The sequence below is a fragment of the Ailuropoda melanoleuca genome, chromosome 5 (genome assembly GCF_002007445.2).
Source record: "Ailuropoda melanoleuca isolate Jingjing chromosome 5, ASM200744v2, whole genome shotgun sequence".
NCBI classification, from domain to species: Eukaryota; Metazoa; Chordata; class Mammalia; order Carnivora; family Ursidae; genus Ailuropoda; species Ailuropoda melanoleuca.
Genome location: NC_048222.1, coordinates 8,685,947 through 8,702,074, shown reverse-complemented (window position 1 = coordinate 8,702,074; position 16,128 = coordinate 8,685,947). Strand labels below are relative to the sequence as shown.

The following is a 16,128-nucleotide window of genomic DNA, read 5'->3' as shown; positions in this document are numbered from 1 at the left end:
CTATTCTTATTGTGCTAGATTCTAAAGTGTTGTATGGCACCATGATAACGAAAGCTAATTCCTTACCCTGCCTGCTATATCCGGTTCCCTCATGCTCTTACTTGAAGCATAAATCCACTTTCTCTGACCACCTCCAAGGAGATCATGACTTGCTGACCTGTAGCATTCAAAGTGGCTGCTTTAAAGAGAAAAGGTTCCCATGCTAATAGTGGAAATGGAAATCTATTTAATAACATGATTATGTTTTTACATAGAGAATGGTATTCTAGGAGGGAAAAAGGCCCAGTCCCAGCATATACTTACTCACCATGAGTAAAGCAAACTCCTAACTTCCACGGGTTGTCACATAACAGCGTTAAGACTAGATAAACTCAGAAGTTGTTTCCAGGTTTGAAATTCTGTGCTTCTCCTCCGCAATCTTGATGGCAGCCCCTCGGCTCTTGGCCACATCTATTTGAATTTATTTGCTATGGCAGTTGTTAATTCTGATCCGTGTAGTTTAATTGCATTTTAACGATCTACAGAAGACCTTTGTTCTTTGAGATAGCAGAAAGCAAATTAACTTTGGCATAATTAAAAACGCAGTGGGTCGTAAATGTTAAAACAGTTTGTTTTATTTCAGCTGATAATTAGCTTGAATGTATCGTGTTTCCCACAATAAGAAATCATGGGATATCTTTTTTGGCACAGTTTCATGATGGCAGAGAATGGCAGAAAACCCACTCATGTTAGTTAAGAGAATTTACAATAGAATAAAAAGCAAACTCTACATACCTAATGCCAATAATTTCAGGTGGGGAAACCAAGGGTCTTGAGATCAGTTTTTGAAATCTGAAGGCAATCACTGGGGTCAGACATGGTCCTTGGGTCTCATGGCAGTTTTATTTTCTTAGAATATTTCTATTTCTCAATAATTGTCAGAATACAGAAGTAGAAATAGCTTTAAATAGCGTTTCCTGCCTTGCATAATATATATGAGCAAGCAGTCTTAAACAGTCAAAATCAGTTTTAATTTTCATAAGTAAATTCTGGTTGAAGTTTGTGAATTCGTCTGTCTCTGATGTAAGTACATTACATTTACTCACTGCTAAATCATGCTTATGTTAAAGTGTGGGGGCACCACTGGGAATGATTTACACAGGCACCCCCGTCCCCCGGTTTCTCTTTTTCTAAATTCCCGAACTTACCCCATCTCAGAGCTACATGAAGCTTTCCTCACTGCTGATGCGGAAGAAATTAGTTGAATATGCATGAGTTCATTTTCCACCAACTTTGGAATAGAAATTTGAAGGGGGAAGAAGCTAAACCTTAAACTTTTGGGATAATTGTGCATTTTGTTTATCTACCTAATAATTCTGTTTCTGAGACCAAGAGCCAGGAGTTAGAACTGAATTCACAGTAATAGTACTAAAAAGTGTACCTTTTTTACCCGTACCTGTACAGGGTTAATATAAAATTTTAAAACACTTTGTATTACTATACAGCAGCCCCCCCCCCCACTGCCTTCTGACTCCTCTCAGCTCGTTGGGGTAGAATCAAGAATGAGGAGAGGAAGCCTTTGTTCATGGACAGTGATCTGGCTTCCACCTGGCATCCATCAGTTGGTTCTTCCTTGGTGTTGGTTTAGGACTGCTAATATCTGATGCCCCTTCAATGTTGTTTTTTGTTTTCTGCTAATCTGGTCTCTAGGTTCCGTTTGTGGTACTCTCTGTTACCTGACAGATATAAAGTAAAATTGTGCTCTTGATGGCATATTGAAATTCTAGTAATTCTTAAAAAATAAAATGCCTCGGGGCACCTGGGTGGCTCAGTCGTTAAGCACCTGCCTTTGGTTCAGGGTGTGATCCCAGGGTCCTGGGACTGAGCCCCACATCGGGCTCCTGGCTCTGCTGGGAGCCTGCTTCTTCCTCTCCCACTCCCCCTGCTTGTGTTCCCTCTCTTGCTGGCTGTCTCTCTCTCTGTCAAATAAATAAATAAAATCTTTTAAAAAAATAAAATAAAATCTCTCTTTTAGCTTCAATGGACATTGCCTTGTAGCTGCTCTTCTAGGAGCTGGGCTGACGAGCAATGTGAAGGGCAGATGTTGTGCTCTTCAGTATAATCTGGCCAGACTTACATGGGTGGATCCCTGTTCTTCTGGGGGATGCTCTTCTCCAAGAGACTCCAGGATGCCCTATACAAAAATCTCCCTGACTAGTTGTTTCTATTCCTGGGAAATATCTGAATGCAGGCCTGAGCAATATAGAGCCTTGCTGGGTATGCCGTCTTTTCTTTTATTACCATTGGGAATTGATCTACAAGATACCATCTCTTACACTTCTGTTATGTTGCTTCATTCATTTATTCAACAAATACTATATCCCAGGAAGCTTTCTAGATCAGTGGTTGTCAACTTGAGATGACTGCATCCAGCTACATCTCTACTAGGAAATCTTGACAGTTTCACCTTCAAGGTATGCTCCAAATTGTCAGTACTTCCACTTCTAACGTATAATCAGTTATCATCTTGGACTAGATCACTAAAATAGCCTCCTAATAGGTCTGTCTGTTGCCACTTTGTTCCGCCACCATCCATTCTCCCTACAGTAGCCAGAGCAATCTTCTAAGAACAGTAATCCTGTCACAGGTCTCCCCTAATCAAGATGGCACTCCCCCGTCTTCCTTTGCGCTGCCCTGGAGGTGACAGCCATCTTCTATTCGGCATATTGGCCACCCTCAGACCTCTGGCAAAGCCCAAGATTGTTAAAAAAAAGGACCAAGAGGTTCATCTGGCACCAGTCAGACTGATATGTCAAAATTAAGAGCAATTGTTGGAAACCCAGTAGGGTGCACAGAAGAATCAAGGGCCAGATCTTGATGCCTAACATTGGTTATGGGAGCAACAAGAGAACAAAGCACGTGCTGTCCAGTGGCTTTCAGAAATTCTTAGTCCACAACATCAAAGAGCTTGAAGAGCTGCTGATGTGCAGTAAATCCTATGCAGAGATTGCTCAAAATGTCTCCTTTAAGAACCGCAAAACCGTCGTGGAAAGGGCAGTCCAGCCAACCATCAGGGTCAACAATCCCAATGCCAGGCTGCATAGCAAAGAAAATGAATAGACAGCTTCTGTGTACACTGTATCTGTGTTAATAGAACTAACAAAAAAAATGGCGCTCCCCACCAGTGACTTCCCATCATGCTTAGGCCTTATCATCATCATCTGTGATCAGGCGCTTGATGACTAGTCCTACATTATGTCCTCTGACTCTTCCCTTTGCTCACTTAGCTCCTTGTAAAATTTCACTGCCTTATTACTTCACTGCCTTATTACATGTATAAATCTCTTCTTTTGCGTCATTTGGATATAAGTTGGAAGTCTTTCAGGTCAAAGCCATGTGTAGATTGGCTGCTTATTCATGGTTCTAACCTATCAACTTAAATGTGTTTTTAAAAAATGCACAGCTATAAATAACTCTCAGAAGCAGAAGTAATGTTTGCTCGGTGTCATCTGGTTGGTTCACAAATGTAACAGCCCCAGAGGCTTATCTCCAGCAATTCTAACCAAATTAATAGTCATCCAGTTGAAAAAGCAGAAAGTGTGCTTTTGAGTAGAGAGGTCTCTGTCATGAATCAAAAATAAAGGCGGCAGACGAAAAAAACAAATTATATTCTTTGTATGTTCAGGCCCAGAGGCACCAATATACCTTTTCTTTGCATTCAAAAACGTCCTCCATGAATTTCTATAGAAGGCTTGTGTGTGCTGTTTGCCTGCAAGGGATAAATCTCTTTAATCCTATCTCCATCTCCAGTTAGAGAAATTAAGTCACTACTCTTCTGAATCTTCTGTTAACTCCTTGTTAACTTACTTAGCTCTTTATGTTAACATAGAAATAAATATAAAGCTGAGGGCACTGTCAGGAATTTGGTTAGATCTGTCTTTTTGCCCCAGAATAGTTTACTCTGCCCGTAATGGTTTATTAAGAAGACAATAGCACACCTTTGGCAAGTATCTTTTACATAACCAGAACAGTATTTCAAAGCTGTAGGACAAGCTCAGGTACTTGTGTAAAGAATGTCTGTGCCCCAAAGCAAACATTATAGAAACACATGATATTGTATTGCTACTGTGGGTGCTTCCTGTATCGACTGACATTTCTCCAAGCTTTAATCATGTCAGATTCTAACTAGCAGTGCTTTCTTTTTATTTAAATTATTTAAAAGAGTGGCTGACGATCCAGCAATTGCAGTATGAAGTATTTACCCAAAGGATACAAAAATAGACTTGAAGGGACACATGCATCCCGAGGTTTATAGCAATATTATCAACAATAGCCAAGTTATGGAAAGAGCCCAAATGGCCATTGACAGATGAATGGATAAAGAAGATGAGGTATATATGTACCATGGAAGATGACTCAACTACAAAAAAGAATGAAGTCTTGCCATTTGCAACAACATGGATGGAGCTAGAGAGTATTATGCTAAGTAAAGTAAGTCAGTCAGAAAAAGATAAATACCATGTGATTTCACTGATATGTGGAATTGAAGAAACAAAACAGATGAACATGAGGGGAAAAAGAGGCATACCAGGAAACAGACTCTTAACTATAGGGAACAAACTGAGGGTTACTGAAGGGGAGGCGGATGGGGGAATGGGTTAAATGGGTGATGAGGACTTGGGAGGGCACTTGTTAGGATGAGCACTGAGTGTTTTATGTAAGTGATGAATCACTAAATTCTACACCTCCGACTAATATTACACTGTACGTTAACTAACTGGAATTTAAATAAAAAATTAAAAACAAAAGAGTGGCTGTTTGAGAGAAGTAATTGGTTTAAATTAGTAGATATCTGTCCTCTGTTTTCTCCCATGACTGTCTGTATTTATAATAGAAAAAATTTTGACCTGCTGGGTGGACAGGAATGTACTGAGGACATCCCATCTGACTGGCGCCGTGAGGGGTGCTTGGAACTCTGATAGGGAGATCCAGAAATACTTACTTAAGACATGCCATGGTTCTAAGTGGAAGAAACAGCCTGCCTGTCCTCTAGGGTAGCTCTTAGTGGAGTTGAAGATCCCAGACAGAGGTACAAAAAGCAATGAATGAAAAATAAACGAGAATATAATCAAATACCAAATACTCTTTAGAAGAATAAGATATGCACCCATCGGAGACACAAGAGGTTACTTCTGGTGTAAGTACCTGTCTGTGTGTAGGATGTTCAGGAAGGAGAAAAGGCTGGCCAGCAAATATGGCTAAAAGAAATGTCACTGCTGTAGTTTCAATTTCTTTTCTTCTTGCGCTAAGCTTTGTTCTTCGGTTGCCCGCTCTGCCCCCACCCCCTGACTGTGCTGAAGTAGGCTTTATATATTTAAGAATTTGCTCTCAGTTTGGACAGTGTTCAGTGTTGTGTTGGTAAATGGATTTGGGGGGGTAGGGAGGCTCTGATTTATAGTGTTTGCCAATTTCTGTGGTGTAAATGCTCTCGTCGTGGCTGATTTCTCAAGTGGGTGATTCATGTGATGTCACTGAAGGCGGAGGTGGGACGCAGTGGCGTAGGCTGTTGGCTCTTGGCAAGACCCCACTTTAGGAGGTGACTGCCAATGTTCTTGCTCACTGTCTTCTTATGTACAGAATCTTTATTCCAATATCTGGAAGGAGACTGTTCTTTCCCTTTTATACCTTCCACACTCTGGCTGCCTACAGAGTTGCTATTCCAGGGACTGTTTTTTGTTTTTTAATCTCTGTTTATGTGGTACTTTAGCTCTTTTGAACTTAATCTCTTTGTGTTTTATCTCAGTGTGTGTTGTCTGCTTTATACTGTGATTAGGAACGACCAGTTTTACTTCCTGAGTTTAGAGCTGATTAAAAGGGGAAACTTCATTATGGATACTTGGATAAGAAAAGCATTAAATATTTCTGTATTAAAAAAAACTTTATATTAAACATTCCTTACCTCCACCCCTAAGAGCTTCTCACAGACAGTAATAATTTCATTTATGTTATCTTGCGGGGTGCTCTGTTATTACTTTGCTTGGTTTTTTTTGTTTTTGTTTTTTTTTCACATTTTATTAATTTTAAACATCTCTTGTCCTTCTCACACTGAGATTTCTGAGAAGCAAACCTCTATTTTCATCTCTGTAAGCCCAAGGTCTCTAAAAAGTCTCTGAAGTTGATCATTTGTTGAATGAACAATGAATAATAGACATTTGCCTAAGTTTTCAGGCATATCATCACAAGAGATCAGGCCTAAAGAAGAAGTTTGGAATAGTCCAAATTAAAGCAAGATTGAGACTTAGTCATGGCTTGGGTTCTGTAAATAAGTAAATACGGGAGAAGGGGCGCCTGGGTAGCGCAGTCATTAAGCGTCTGCCTTTGGCTCAGGGCATGATCCCGGCGTCCGGGATCGAGTCCCACATTGGGCTCCTCCCCTGGGAGCCTGCTTCTTCCTCTCCCACTCCCCTGCTGTGTTCCCTCTCTCACTGGCTGTCTCTCTGTCACATAAAAAATCTTTAAAAAAAAAAAGTTAATATGGGAGAAATCGAGGATCGAGTCTTAGACACCATCCATTGGTGGGACCAAAGAAAGCAGTATTGGTGCAAAAGGAGAAGGAAGATTGTGGGAAGAAAATAGAGAGGCTGGTGCCTTATGGAAGAGAGCTACAAGAGTACCAGATAGAAGATGGAATGAGAAACATTTGCTGGATATAAGTAGAGGGATGCAGTTTTAACATTCAGAGAGGAGTTTATTAATGAGCTGGGAATAAAAACTTTACTTTAGAGACTTAAGGAGGATGTGAGGGGTAGGAATGAGAATCAGTGAATGTGGATCACTCATCCAAGGACTGACATGAGACAGAAAGGTGAAATGGATGTTAGGTACAGGGAGACAGTAAATAGGGTTCTAGCAAGGGTAATTATTATTCATTTTAATGTCAGAAATTTTTTTCATTGTCACCCTTCTAAGTAACGCTTCATAAAGGAGGTTTAATTTTGAAAGTGCTATATGTAAAGCTCCATGTTTTGCCAAGTTGGTGTCTTTCCAAATGTAGAGAGCCTAATTGAAGTGGGTGGAGATTTAGAGTCTAATAATGATCATAACATACTTTCAACACCAGGACTGGTATTAGATGATTTTAGTGTGCTATGTACATCTGTTGATGAGAGTACTAGAAGAGAATGGAAAATAAATTCCAGTGCAAGGCAATTCAAGATGGTATTAGCAGTGTATGTATTGTAAGTCAGTTGTTGGCAGAGGAGTATATCTAGATTTTGCAAAAACCAAGAATGACTGCTTTACATCAACAGGAAGCAGCCCATCAGTGTGTCAGGTATACTGCAGCACACAAGTGAATAAGTAACCCTTGCCTACAGTCTAAAGAGAGAAAGGCCATCTCCATGAAGTGAATAGAGCACAGCAATAAAATAGATGCTGATTCTGTGACACCAAAATTAAGACAAGTATGTAGTAGGTCCTTTAAAAAAGGTCCTTTAAGAATGCATAGGCTATAAATCGGTTAAAGATGAGAGAGGATTTTTAGGGGTAAGGAGAAGCATAGAATGAGAATTGTATATATGGAGAAGAATGTGAAACGGGGGAAATTTGAATATGAAAAGTAGATTTTCCAGGGGACAACTTAGATCCAGAATTGTTTTATTAGTCTGTCATTCATACACATTGATAGTAACCTTTATTTTTAAAATTTTTAAAAAGATTTATTTATTTATTATTTATTTATTTATTTTTTAAGATTATATTTATTTATTTGACAGAGAAAGACAGCCAGCGAGAGAGGGAACACAAGCAGGGGGAGTGGGAGAGGAAGAAGCAGGCTCCTAGCGGAAGAGCCTGATGTGGGGCTTGATCCCAGAACACGGGGATCACGCCACCCAGGCGCCTCAAAGATTTATTTTTTTTTAAAGATTTTATTTATTTATTTGAGAGAGGGAGGGTGAGAGGGAGAAGCAGACTCCCCACTGAACAGTGAGCCCGATGTGGGACTCGATCCCAGGGCCCTGAGATCATGACCTGAGCTGAAGGCAGATGTTTTAACTGACTGAGCCACCCAGGCACCCTTATTTATTTATTTTAGAGAGGGTGTGTAAACATGGGGGAGGAGGGGCAGAGAGGGAGAGAGAGAATCTTGAGCAGACTCCCCACCGAGCACAGAGCCTAAAGCTGGGCTCCATCTCCCGACTCTGAGATCATGACCTGAGCCTAAACCATGAGCCATATGCCTAACCAACTGAGCCACCCAGGTGCCCTTGACAGTAGCCTTTAAAACTAGCTTTAAAAAATTATAAAAGTAATATTTGCTCCTGTTTTTTTTTTTTTTAATTCAATTTTAGGGGTGCCTGGGTGGCTCAGTTGGTTAAGTGGCTGCTTTTGGCTCAGGTCATGATCTCAAGGTCCTGGGATTGAGCCCTGCATGGGGCTCCCTGCTCAGCGGGGAGTCTGCTGCTCCCTCTCCCTCTGCCCCCCAACTCATGCTCTCTCTCTTTCTCTCTCAAATAAATAATAAATAAAATATTTTTAAAAAATAAATTCAAGTTAGTATTAAAATAAATCTTTGCCTCCTCTCCCAACCAAGGTTAACTGTTTTTATGCTTCTTAGATATTCTGAAAATGTTAAAACATATTTCTATATATACTATTCTTATAAACATGGTTCATTTATACTGTTCCTCAATCTGCATTTTTGAGTTGGCAATGTATCTTTGGGATCTTTCCATATAGTCACCTCGATTCACCTTATTGTAGAGCTACATGGTATTCAACTGTATGGATGTACGTTATTTGTCTACTAACCTACACAAAAACCTTATAGGTCTGGAGTAGTGTGTTAATTTTAAAAAGGTTAATAACAAAAATAAATTTTTATTATGGTAGATAAGGTTTTCTGCAGGACGATGTGTATAGTGTATATTTTATTTCTGTTTGCATACACACATTTCCACGTGCCTCACCTACAGAATGATAGAATCATCAGGTTGGAAAAGACTTTCAAGGTCATCTCAGACATGCTGTTTTAATCCCCTTTGTAAACTACCTGCTGCACGGGAGGAACAGTCCTTGTTTGACCTGGGAATTTGCTCACTGTTGCTAGAGGTAACCTTATGGGTCGAAATGCTTTCATCTGCAAGGAACAGAATGCCAGACTTATAAGTGCCTTAACCAGTGAAGGCACTGAATTACCTTGCACAAAGGAAATCCAGAGGTAGGCTGTTGCAAGCGCGGTCGACATAGCCGCTCAACTTCTCCAACTCATGGAATTTTCCCTTCAGTATTCCCAGAGTTGTCCCAGCCCAGACATCACAGCTTCTCACAGCTGTGTTCAAACACGGACAGACTGAAGGGAGATTCTTGCCCGCATATCAGGAAGGAGATCTTGTCCCAGAAGCCCCTTGGCAGAACTTCCCTCATCTCCCATTGGTCAGAGCCATGTCACATGACCACATCATGGCTGTGCGGAAGGCTGAGAGCTCAAGTCTGTGGTGTGCGTTTATAGAGATGGGAGTGTTCTCAGCGAGGAGGCTTGAAAGGAGTTGGGACAGACGTTGAATAGATACTGTAGAGGTGGCTGGAGAAACCAATATCATGTTTGAATAGAGTAAAAATTATCTCCTGGTACCCCCACTTTGGGTGTTGGTTAAGCTCTGTAAGCTATCCCTAAAGAACGAGACTTCTAACGAAATAAATAAGTAAAAAGCTGTAATGTCTCCCTTTTGCCCCTTCCACCACCCTCCTTCGGATGAGCATTCCTGTGCTATCAAAGTGGAGAAAAACACAGAGCATTACTGTTTTCTGTGACTCAGACAACTCTCTTGCTTTTTGCGTTGAACTGTCAGCTGCATTGCTTCCTATGGTTTTTTTCTTTATGGGAATTCGTCAAAATCTGTAATTGCTCCCATATTTATAGTTTTTGCTTTTATTGCAGCCACCCAGATACCTGAAATAAGTTGGTAGGAACGAACAGGTCAGAATGTCTACCAAATAATTTGGATTAGAATTATGAGAGACAGCTTGTATCCTTGTATCTTTTTAGGGTGATCCGCGGGGATGCTATAAATTTAACTCTAATACGTGTCTTTCCTTTCCTTTCCCTTCTGTATTGTCCGTCTTTTAAAGGACCCGTGATTTGGAATGGGTGGTTAAGTAGGTAGGTGTTGTGGGGAGTCCTTAGCTGTATTATATACCAGCCTTCATTTCTTTGGACTTAGTTTTTGTGAAGCAGTTATAAGAATCTGGAAAAAAAAATCAATGGTGTGGAAATAAAAGGTCAGGACCTTGAAGCATGGGTGTGTGCCCCTGTCCCTTTGAATTTCTAACCAGCCTGTCCCAAACTTTCAGGGATTTTTTTCAAGGGTCCACATCTCTCTTGGGGTCTGAGCACCCGTGAATCATAGGCTTCCCCTTTCTGATTTTATTTGGCTCATCATTCTCCAACTCCTGTTCCCCAGAATTATTGGATAAGAAAATATGTGTAAGGATGCTCTTTTTGAATGGAAACCTATAATAAGTGTGGATCTGATTATTGCCTTTTCTAGATGAGAGATTAATGGAGACAGTGTTTGCTGGAGCATTTTGGACTTATTTCCCCTGATACTGAATTCGTAAAATTATTACCTTTAAAACTAAGCTTATACTTAATGCCTTCACTTCCTTTTCACACCACTCTTGGGTCTGTTTGCCTCCTGTGTGGAAATTTCCAAGAATCCATAAGCCTTAGGAGATTTAAAGCTGAAATCTCATCAGTTATAATTTGCAAAATACATTGGTTCAGAGAAAAAAGGACTACTCTACTCAAATAACATCATTTTCACATGATATGTTCCCTTAAAGGTCACACTATAAGACAGGAACGTGAGGTCTATTATTGAATAGTAAAACAGACAACCGAACAAGATGTGTAAACATTTGAATAGAATGACAGTCGGCTTACCACCAACTCCGTATTCTTTCCTACAGGCCACTTGGATGTAGCTCGTGTAGACTATAGCTATCATTTTAGGATCTGTGAAAGTCCATACATTTTGTTTTTAAGAGCATGTCTTTTACAAATGTCTAACCAGCGTATGGTAGGACAACAGAATATCCAAATTGACAGCCAATCTGACTTTTTGGCTAAGCCACACCTGGCGCTGTTTGGTCCCTAAACTACTTGAATTCTTCTTCGTTCTTTCATTGCCCTCTAAAAAATAGAAGAATCCTCACTACTTATTTCTCAGTGCCGCAAAGGACAAAATCCTTCGTGAATTTCTTTTTCCTTTTGCTTTGGTAGGTTTTTAAGGTTCAATTTCCCTCCAAGATAATACACTTACATAATTGTAGCAGGGACTTGAGATTTTTGCCTACTTTGAGTGCTGAAGGGTGAGTAGTATTCCAAAAGAATTGCAAAGTTTGGTTAGTAAGAACACTTCCTATCCGTTCATAAGGGCAGTGGTGGCCTCTTCCGCTAGTACCTACTTTGAGAAACCTGTCAGGGCTGAGTGACCTTGCAGGTTTGGATCCATTATGAAGACCAAGAGGAGAGGTCACTGCCCTCGGTTGTACTAACATTCCATAAATAGTAGCCTATAAAAGAAAAGTGGAGGGGAGAAAGCCTCAGGCCTGTATGAAAGACACATAGACCATCACACTTTCTTTTTTGACACTTTAGAAGTTCACCTGGACCCTTACCGAACATGGTGTCCTGTCGCAGACTGTCAGACGGTGTGCTCTGTTGCCTCCAGTGACCCAGGACAGCCTGTGCAGGTGGAGTGCCCGTCTTGTCACCTGAAGTTCTGCTCCTGTTGCAAGGATGCTTGGCACACAGAAGTCTCCTGTAGAGAGAGCCAGCCTATTGTCCTGCCAACAGAGCACGGGTAAGAAAGGAAATGGTCTTTGGGATTATTCACCGGTGTTCTTCGAAACCCCAAATATGTGGCTTGGAGAAGGAGTTCTCTTGTGATGGAATTTAGAGATTAGTTATTGCCCTGCAGAACTTTCCTGAGAAGTGTCTCAGAATTGGGAAGTTGTTAACAAAGAGTAACTGACAGAGCCTTTCTAAGGGGGTGTTAGGTATTTACCCCTGGGGAATCTCCCAGATACTGCTGAAATTAGAGTCAGTATACATTTTGATTTCTCTTCGGGTCGGGAGGCATGCGGCCCCCTGGTTTCCCACCACAGGGCACGGCTTGTCCGCAGCCGTCTGCTTAGGAACCTGAGCACCTGCTCTTAATTTACCTCGTTCTTTGCCTGCAAAGCGACACAGACATTATTTTGTGACCCGACTACGTGGCAGCTTGTGAGGTGTGCCAATCCCGTCAGAGAGAGCACCACCACAGAAACAGCGGCCTCGGGACAGCGCGGTCCCCAGTGCGCGGGTCCTAGAGGAAAGGAGCTACATTTCCCGATACTTTGTGCCCTGCAAAGATGGTGCCAAGGTTCCAACGAGAAGCAGTTAATCTCTACCTTTCAGTACGGAGGGTTTTCATGGCAGCCGAAGGGCCCAGAGCGAGAGAGCTTTGTGCTTGATGCCGTGCGTTGCTTGAGAACTCTGGCTGTTCTGCATTGGCAAGAACAGAGGTACCGGTGTTCCACTGGCTGACGCACCCCGCACCCTCAGAGTGTGTAGCCATTCTTCAGGAACAGTAGCGCTACCTGGCTAGCAGGCTGTGCTCGAATCTTAGACCAAACAAACCAAGAGGAAAAATAGACCTAGTGCGCACGGCCCGCACGCACCTTCTTAGCCAGTACCCTCTGCACATGGCAGTGAGGTCTGCAGGTATCACGGGACAATGTGAAGATGCCAGAGGAGAAAGGTTGAATTCTTTTTTAATTTTTTAAAAGATTTTATTTATTTAAGAGAGAGCGAGCGAGCACGAGAGCGGGGAGGGTCAGAGGGAGAAGCAGACTCCCCACTGAGCAGAGCGCTGACATGGGGCTCAATCCCAGGACTCCGGGATCATGACCTGAGCTGAAGGCAGACGCCCAACCGACTGAGCCACCCAGGCACCCCGAGGGGTTGAGTTCTGTCATTGTCGCTTGGTATCTGTGGGACCTCAGGAAGTCACTCAGCCTCTATGAGTCTGTGTCTCTATTTGAGAAAAAAAAAGTGGAAGGGGGAGAATTAAAATAGTAACTGTCCCGCTGCTATCATAAGGTTATTGTGAGTATCTGATCAGATCCTGGGGCTGACAACCCTTTGTGAACTTGATGTCTCTGTGTGCTGGGGGTTTTGATGAACAGTAGCTAACATGCAACGCAGTGTGGTGGTTCCCCTAACCTTCCCACCCCAATGTGTTCCACTTATTTTCCGTGTCCCCTAAGGCTATGAGCCTGTGCTGACCTATTCATCCGTCTGGAGCAGGTCTCTTTAATGAGACTGGACATTGATTTTCAAGTATTGATTATTGCCTCCCACGACCTCTTCCATTTATTTATCAGAACGGATCACCGAAAAGATGTTTCTGTGCCGTGTCGGATTGAGAGCTGGTTTTTCTGTTGTGTAGCAGAATGCTTGTGTTTTTTATTTCGACAGTGTGTGCTCAGGGAATGAAATACTAATTTGGCAAAACAACAAATTAAGTCAGGTGTGGAAAATACAATTATATCATTCACTCCAAGCCAAAGATAAATAAATTAAGGTTCTTTTTTTTTTTTTTGAGTTATCCGAACAACTAATAATCTGTGTCCCTCCTATTTTTACCCCCATCCTCTTCCATGGGAGTGAATTAAGCTCAGATGAGGAAGAGTCCACTACCTACCCATTAGGAGCCCTAGGAATTCAGTTGGTAACCATAAAGTGGGGTCTAGAAGGGCCTTAGTTAACTGTTGAATTAATTACCCTCAGCCCGCTCTTCCCCAGCCCCGGATAGTGTACACCCTCGTGGTTCTAGCAGCATTCTTGAGCCCCACCCCATAATTTCTCATCCATTTTGTTTTTAGGGCCCTCTTTGGGACAGACACAGAAGCCCCCATTAAGCAGTGCCCTGTTTGTCGGGTTTACATCGAGCGCAACGAGGGCTGTGCTCAGATGATGTGCAAGAATTGCAAACACACGTTTTGCTGGTACTGTCTCCAGAACCTGGACGTAAGTTCCCCTTGCAAGCGTCTTCTCCTGGGGGCATTTTCTACATCGTATCTGTGCAACCACCAGGATCCTACAGGCTTTCCTTTTAAAATCTTTTTTTTTTTTAATATTTTATTTATTTATTTGACACAGAGAGTATGAGCACAAGCAGGGAGGGTGGGAGAGGGAGAAGCAGACTCTTTCCTGAGCAGGGAGCCTGAAGATGGAGGGACTCAATCCCAGGACCCCAGGATCATGACCTGAGCTGAAGGTAGATGCTGAAATGACTGAACTACCCAGGCACCCCTTTCCTTTTAAAATCTTGAGCCTATGTTTGTCCTGCAAGAGAAGCTTATTTTTCTCAATGATACTTTCTGAGCCTGCTACCCTAGATGTCTAGCAAATGTCTCTTTGAGTCCCTTACTATGTCGGCTTATCTTTAAAGGTGAGCTTTTGTTTTAGGGACATTTCTTTGCTGTGGGGGCACTGTCTCCTTTTATTACGTAAGGAACTATCAGTGTATTCATTTCGTATTGTTGCTGTAATAAGTCACCACAAATGTAGTGCCTTAAAACAGCACACATTTATTGTCTTTAGTTCTGTCTGACATGGTGTCACTGGATTAAAATTCATGGTGCCCTCAGGGTGCATTGTTTTCAGGATTTCAGGGGAGAATCCATTTCTTTGCCTTTTCTAGCATCTAGAAGCTGCCTGCTTTGGTTGGCTTGTGGCCCCATTCTCCATCTTTGAAGCCAGCCATATCCCGTCTCCCTGACCCCTTCTTCTATTGTCACAGCTCCCTCTGACCACAGCTGGGAAAGCAGCTCTGCTCTTAAGGACCTTCTGATTAGATGGGCCACATCTGGATGATACAGTGATTAGATGGGCCACATCTGGATGATGCAGTGATTAGATGGGCCACATCTGCATGATACAGTGATTAGATGGACCACATCTGGATGATACAGGCTGTTCTCCCCCATCTCAAGCTCTTACTTTAATCACACTTGTAAAGTCCCTTTTCCCATGTAAGCGAATCTATTTTCAAATTCTGGGGATTGGGCCACAGTTCTCTGTAGGAGAGCTGTTTTTCTGCCTGCAATAATTTGGTTCTTTCTCTTTTTGAATTTAAAGAAGAAAGCTACTCAAATCAATGGAATCTTAAATAACCTCAAATCTTAAGTAACCACTTCATTCATTGGCATGACAGTAGGATTGCTCTTATTTTGTTAGGGATCCATGCCCAGATAACGGGGTCTGCCGCAGTGATTCTTTCCCCTCATCATTCATGTCCAGTTCAGGTGCGGTTCATTCAGTCCTGTGCTGAGGCTCATGGTAACCTCAGAGGTAAAATGTGGTGTGAAGGACTGATTAGCAGATCTCACTTCAATTCTGGTGTTTCTTCTAGCACATGTGTGCTACCCCAAGTAGGAATAGATGTTCCTATTTTGGCAATCTGGACTAATGAAATATGTCCACATCAGTGTGAGCCCTCCATCATGGTGGAGTGGACATTCTTTTCTCAATTTTTTTTTCTTTCTTTCTTTCTTTCTTTCTTTCTTTCTTTCTTTCTTTCTTTCTTTCTTTTTTTTAAGATTTATTTATTTATTTTAGAGAGAGAATGAGAACAAGTGAGTGCAAGTCAGGGGAGGGGCAGAGGGAGAGGGAGGGAGAGAATCACAAGCAGATTCTGCACTGAGCGTGGACCCCGATGTGGGGCTCGATCTCATGACTCTGAGGTCACGACCTGAGCCGAAATCAAGAGTCGGACGCCCAGCCAACTGAGCCACCTAGGCACCCCGCTCAGCTTTTCATTTAATTGCCTCGCTTGCTTCAACTGGATGAGCAGCTCCTGTGGAGTGACAGTATCTATCACACACTCAGTGAGTCCGTGTGCAGTTAATACGGGACGCGTGCTGGCCACCGCATGCCTGAGCTTTAACTGAAAATTAGATAAGTTGTTTCAGAGGACATCTGTGAGCAAGAATTTTAATCAGCCTGATCTCAGTGTTGTAGGCAGAGGTATCAACTGGGGGAAAGAAAAATGACATTTTAGACTGGGGAAGCTCAGCAGCTCAGGTTGAAAGAAGTGT

The 16,128-nt window shown here is 42.1% G+C and overlaps 1 protein-coding gene across 4 annotated transcripts in view; it reads left to right on the top strand.

Annotated features, from left to right (window-relative positions):
* RNF144B (ring finger protein 144B) overlaps positions 1-16,128 on the top strand; it is a 183,318-nt gene that overhangs the window by 160,248 nt on the left and 6,942 nt on the right. For all 4 annotated transcript variants that reach the window (XM_034660272.1, XM_019802519.2, XM_011228376.3 and 1 more), the window contains exons 5-6: positions 11,642-11,846; positions 13,912-14,056. In XM_034660272.1, the coding sequence (XP_034516163.1) occupies positions 11,642-11,846; positions 13,912-14,056 (350 nt within the window). The remainder of the gene's footprint in view (positions 1-11,641; positions 11,847-13,911; positions 14,057-16,128) is intronic.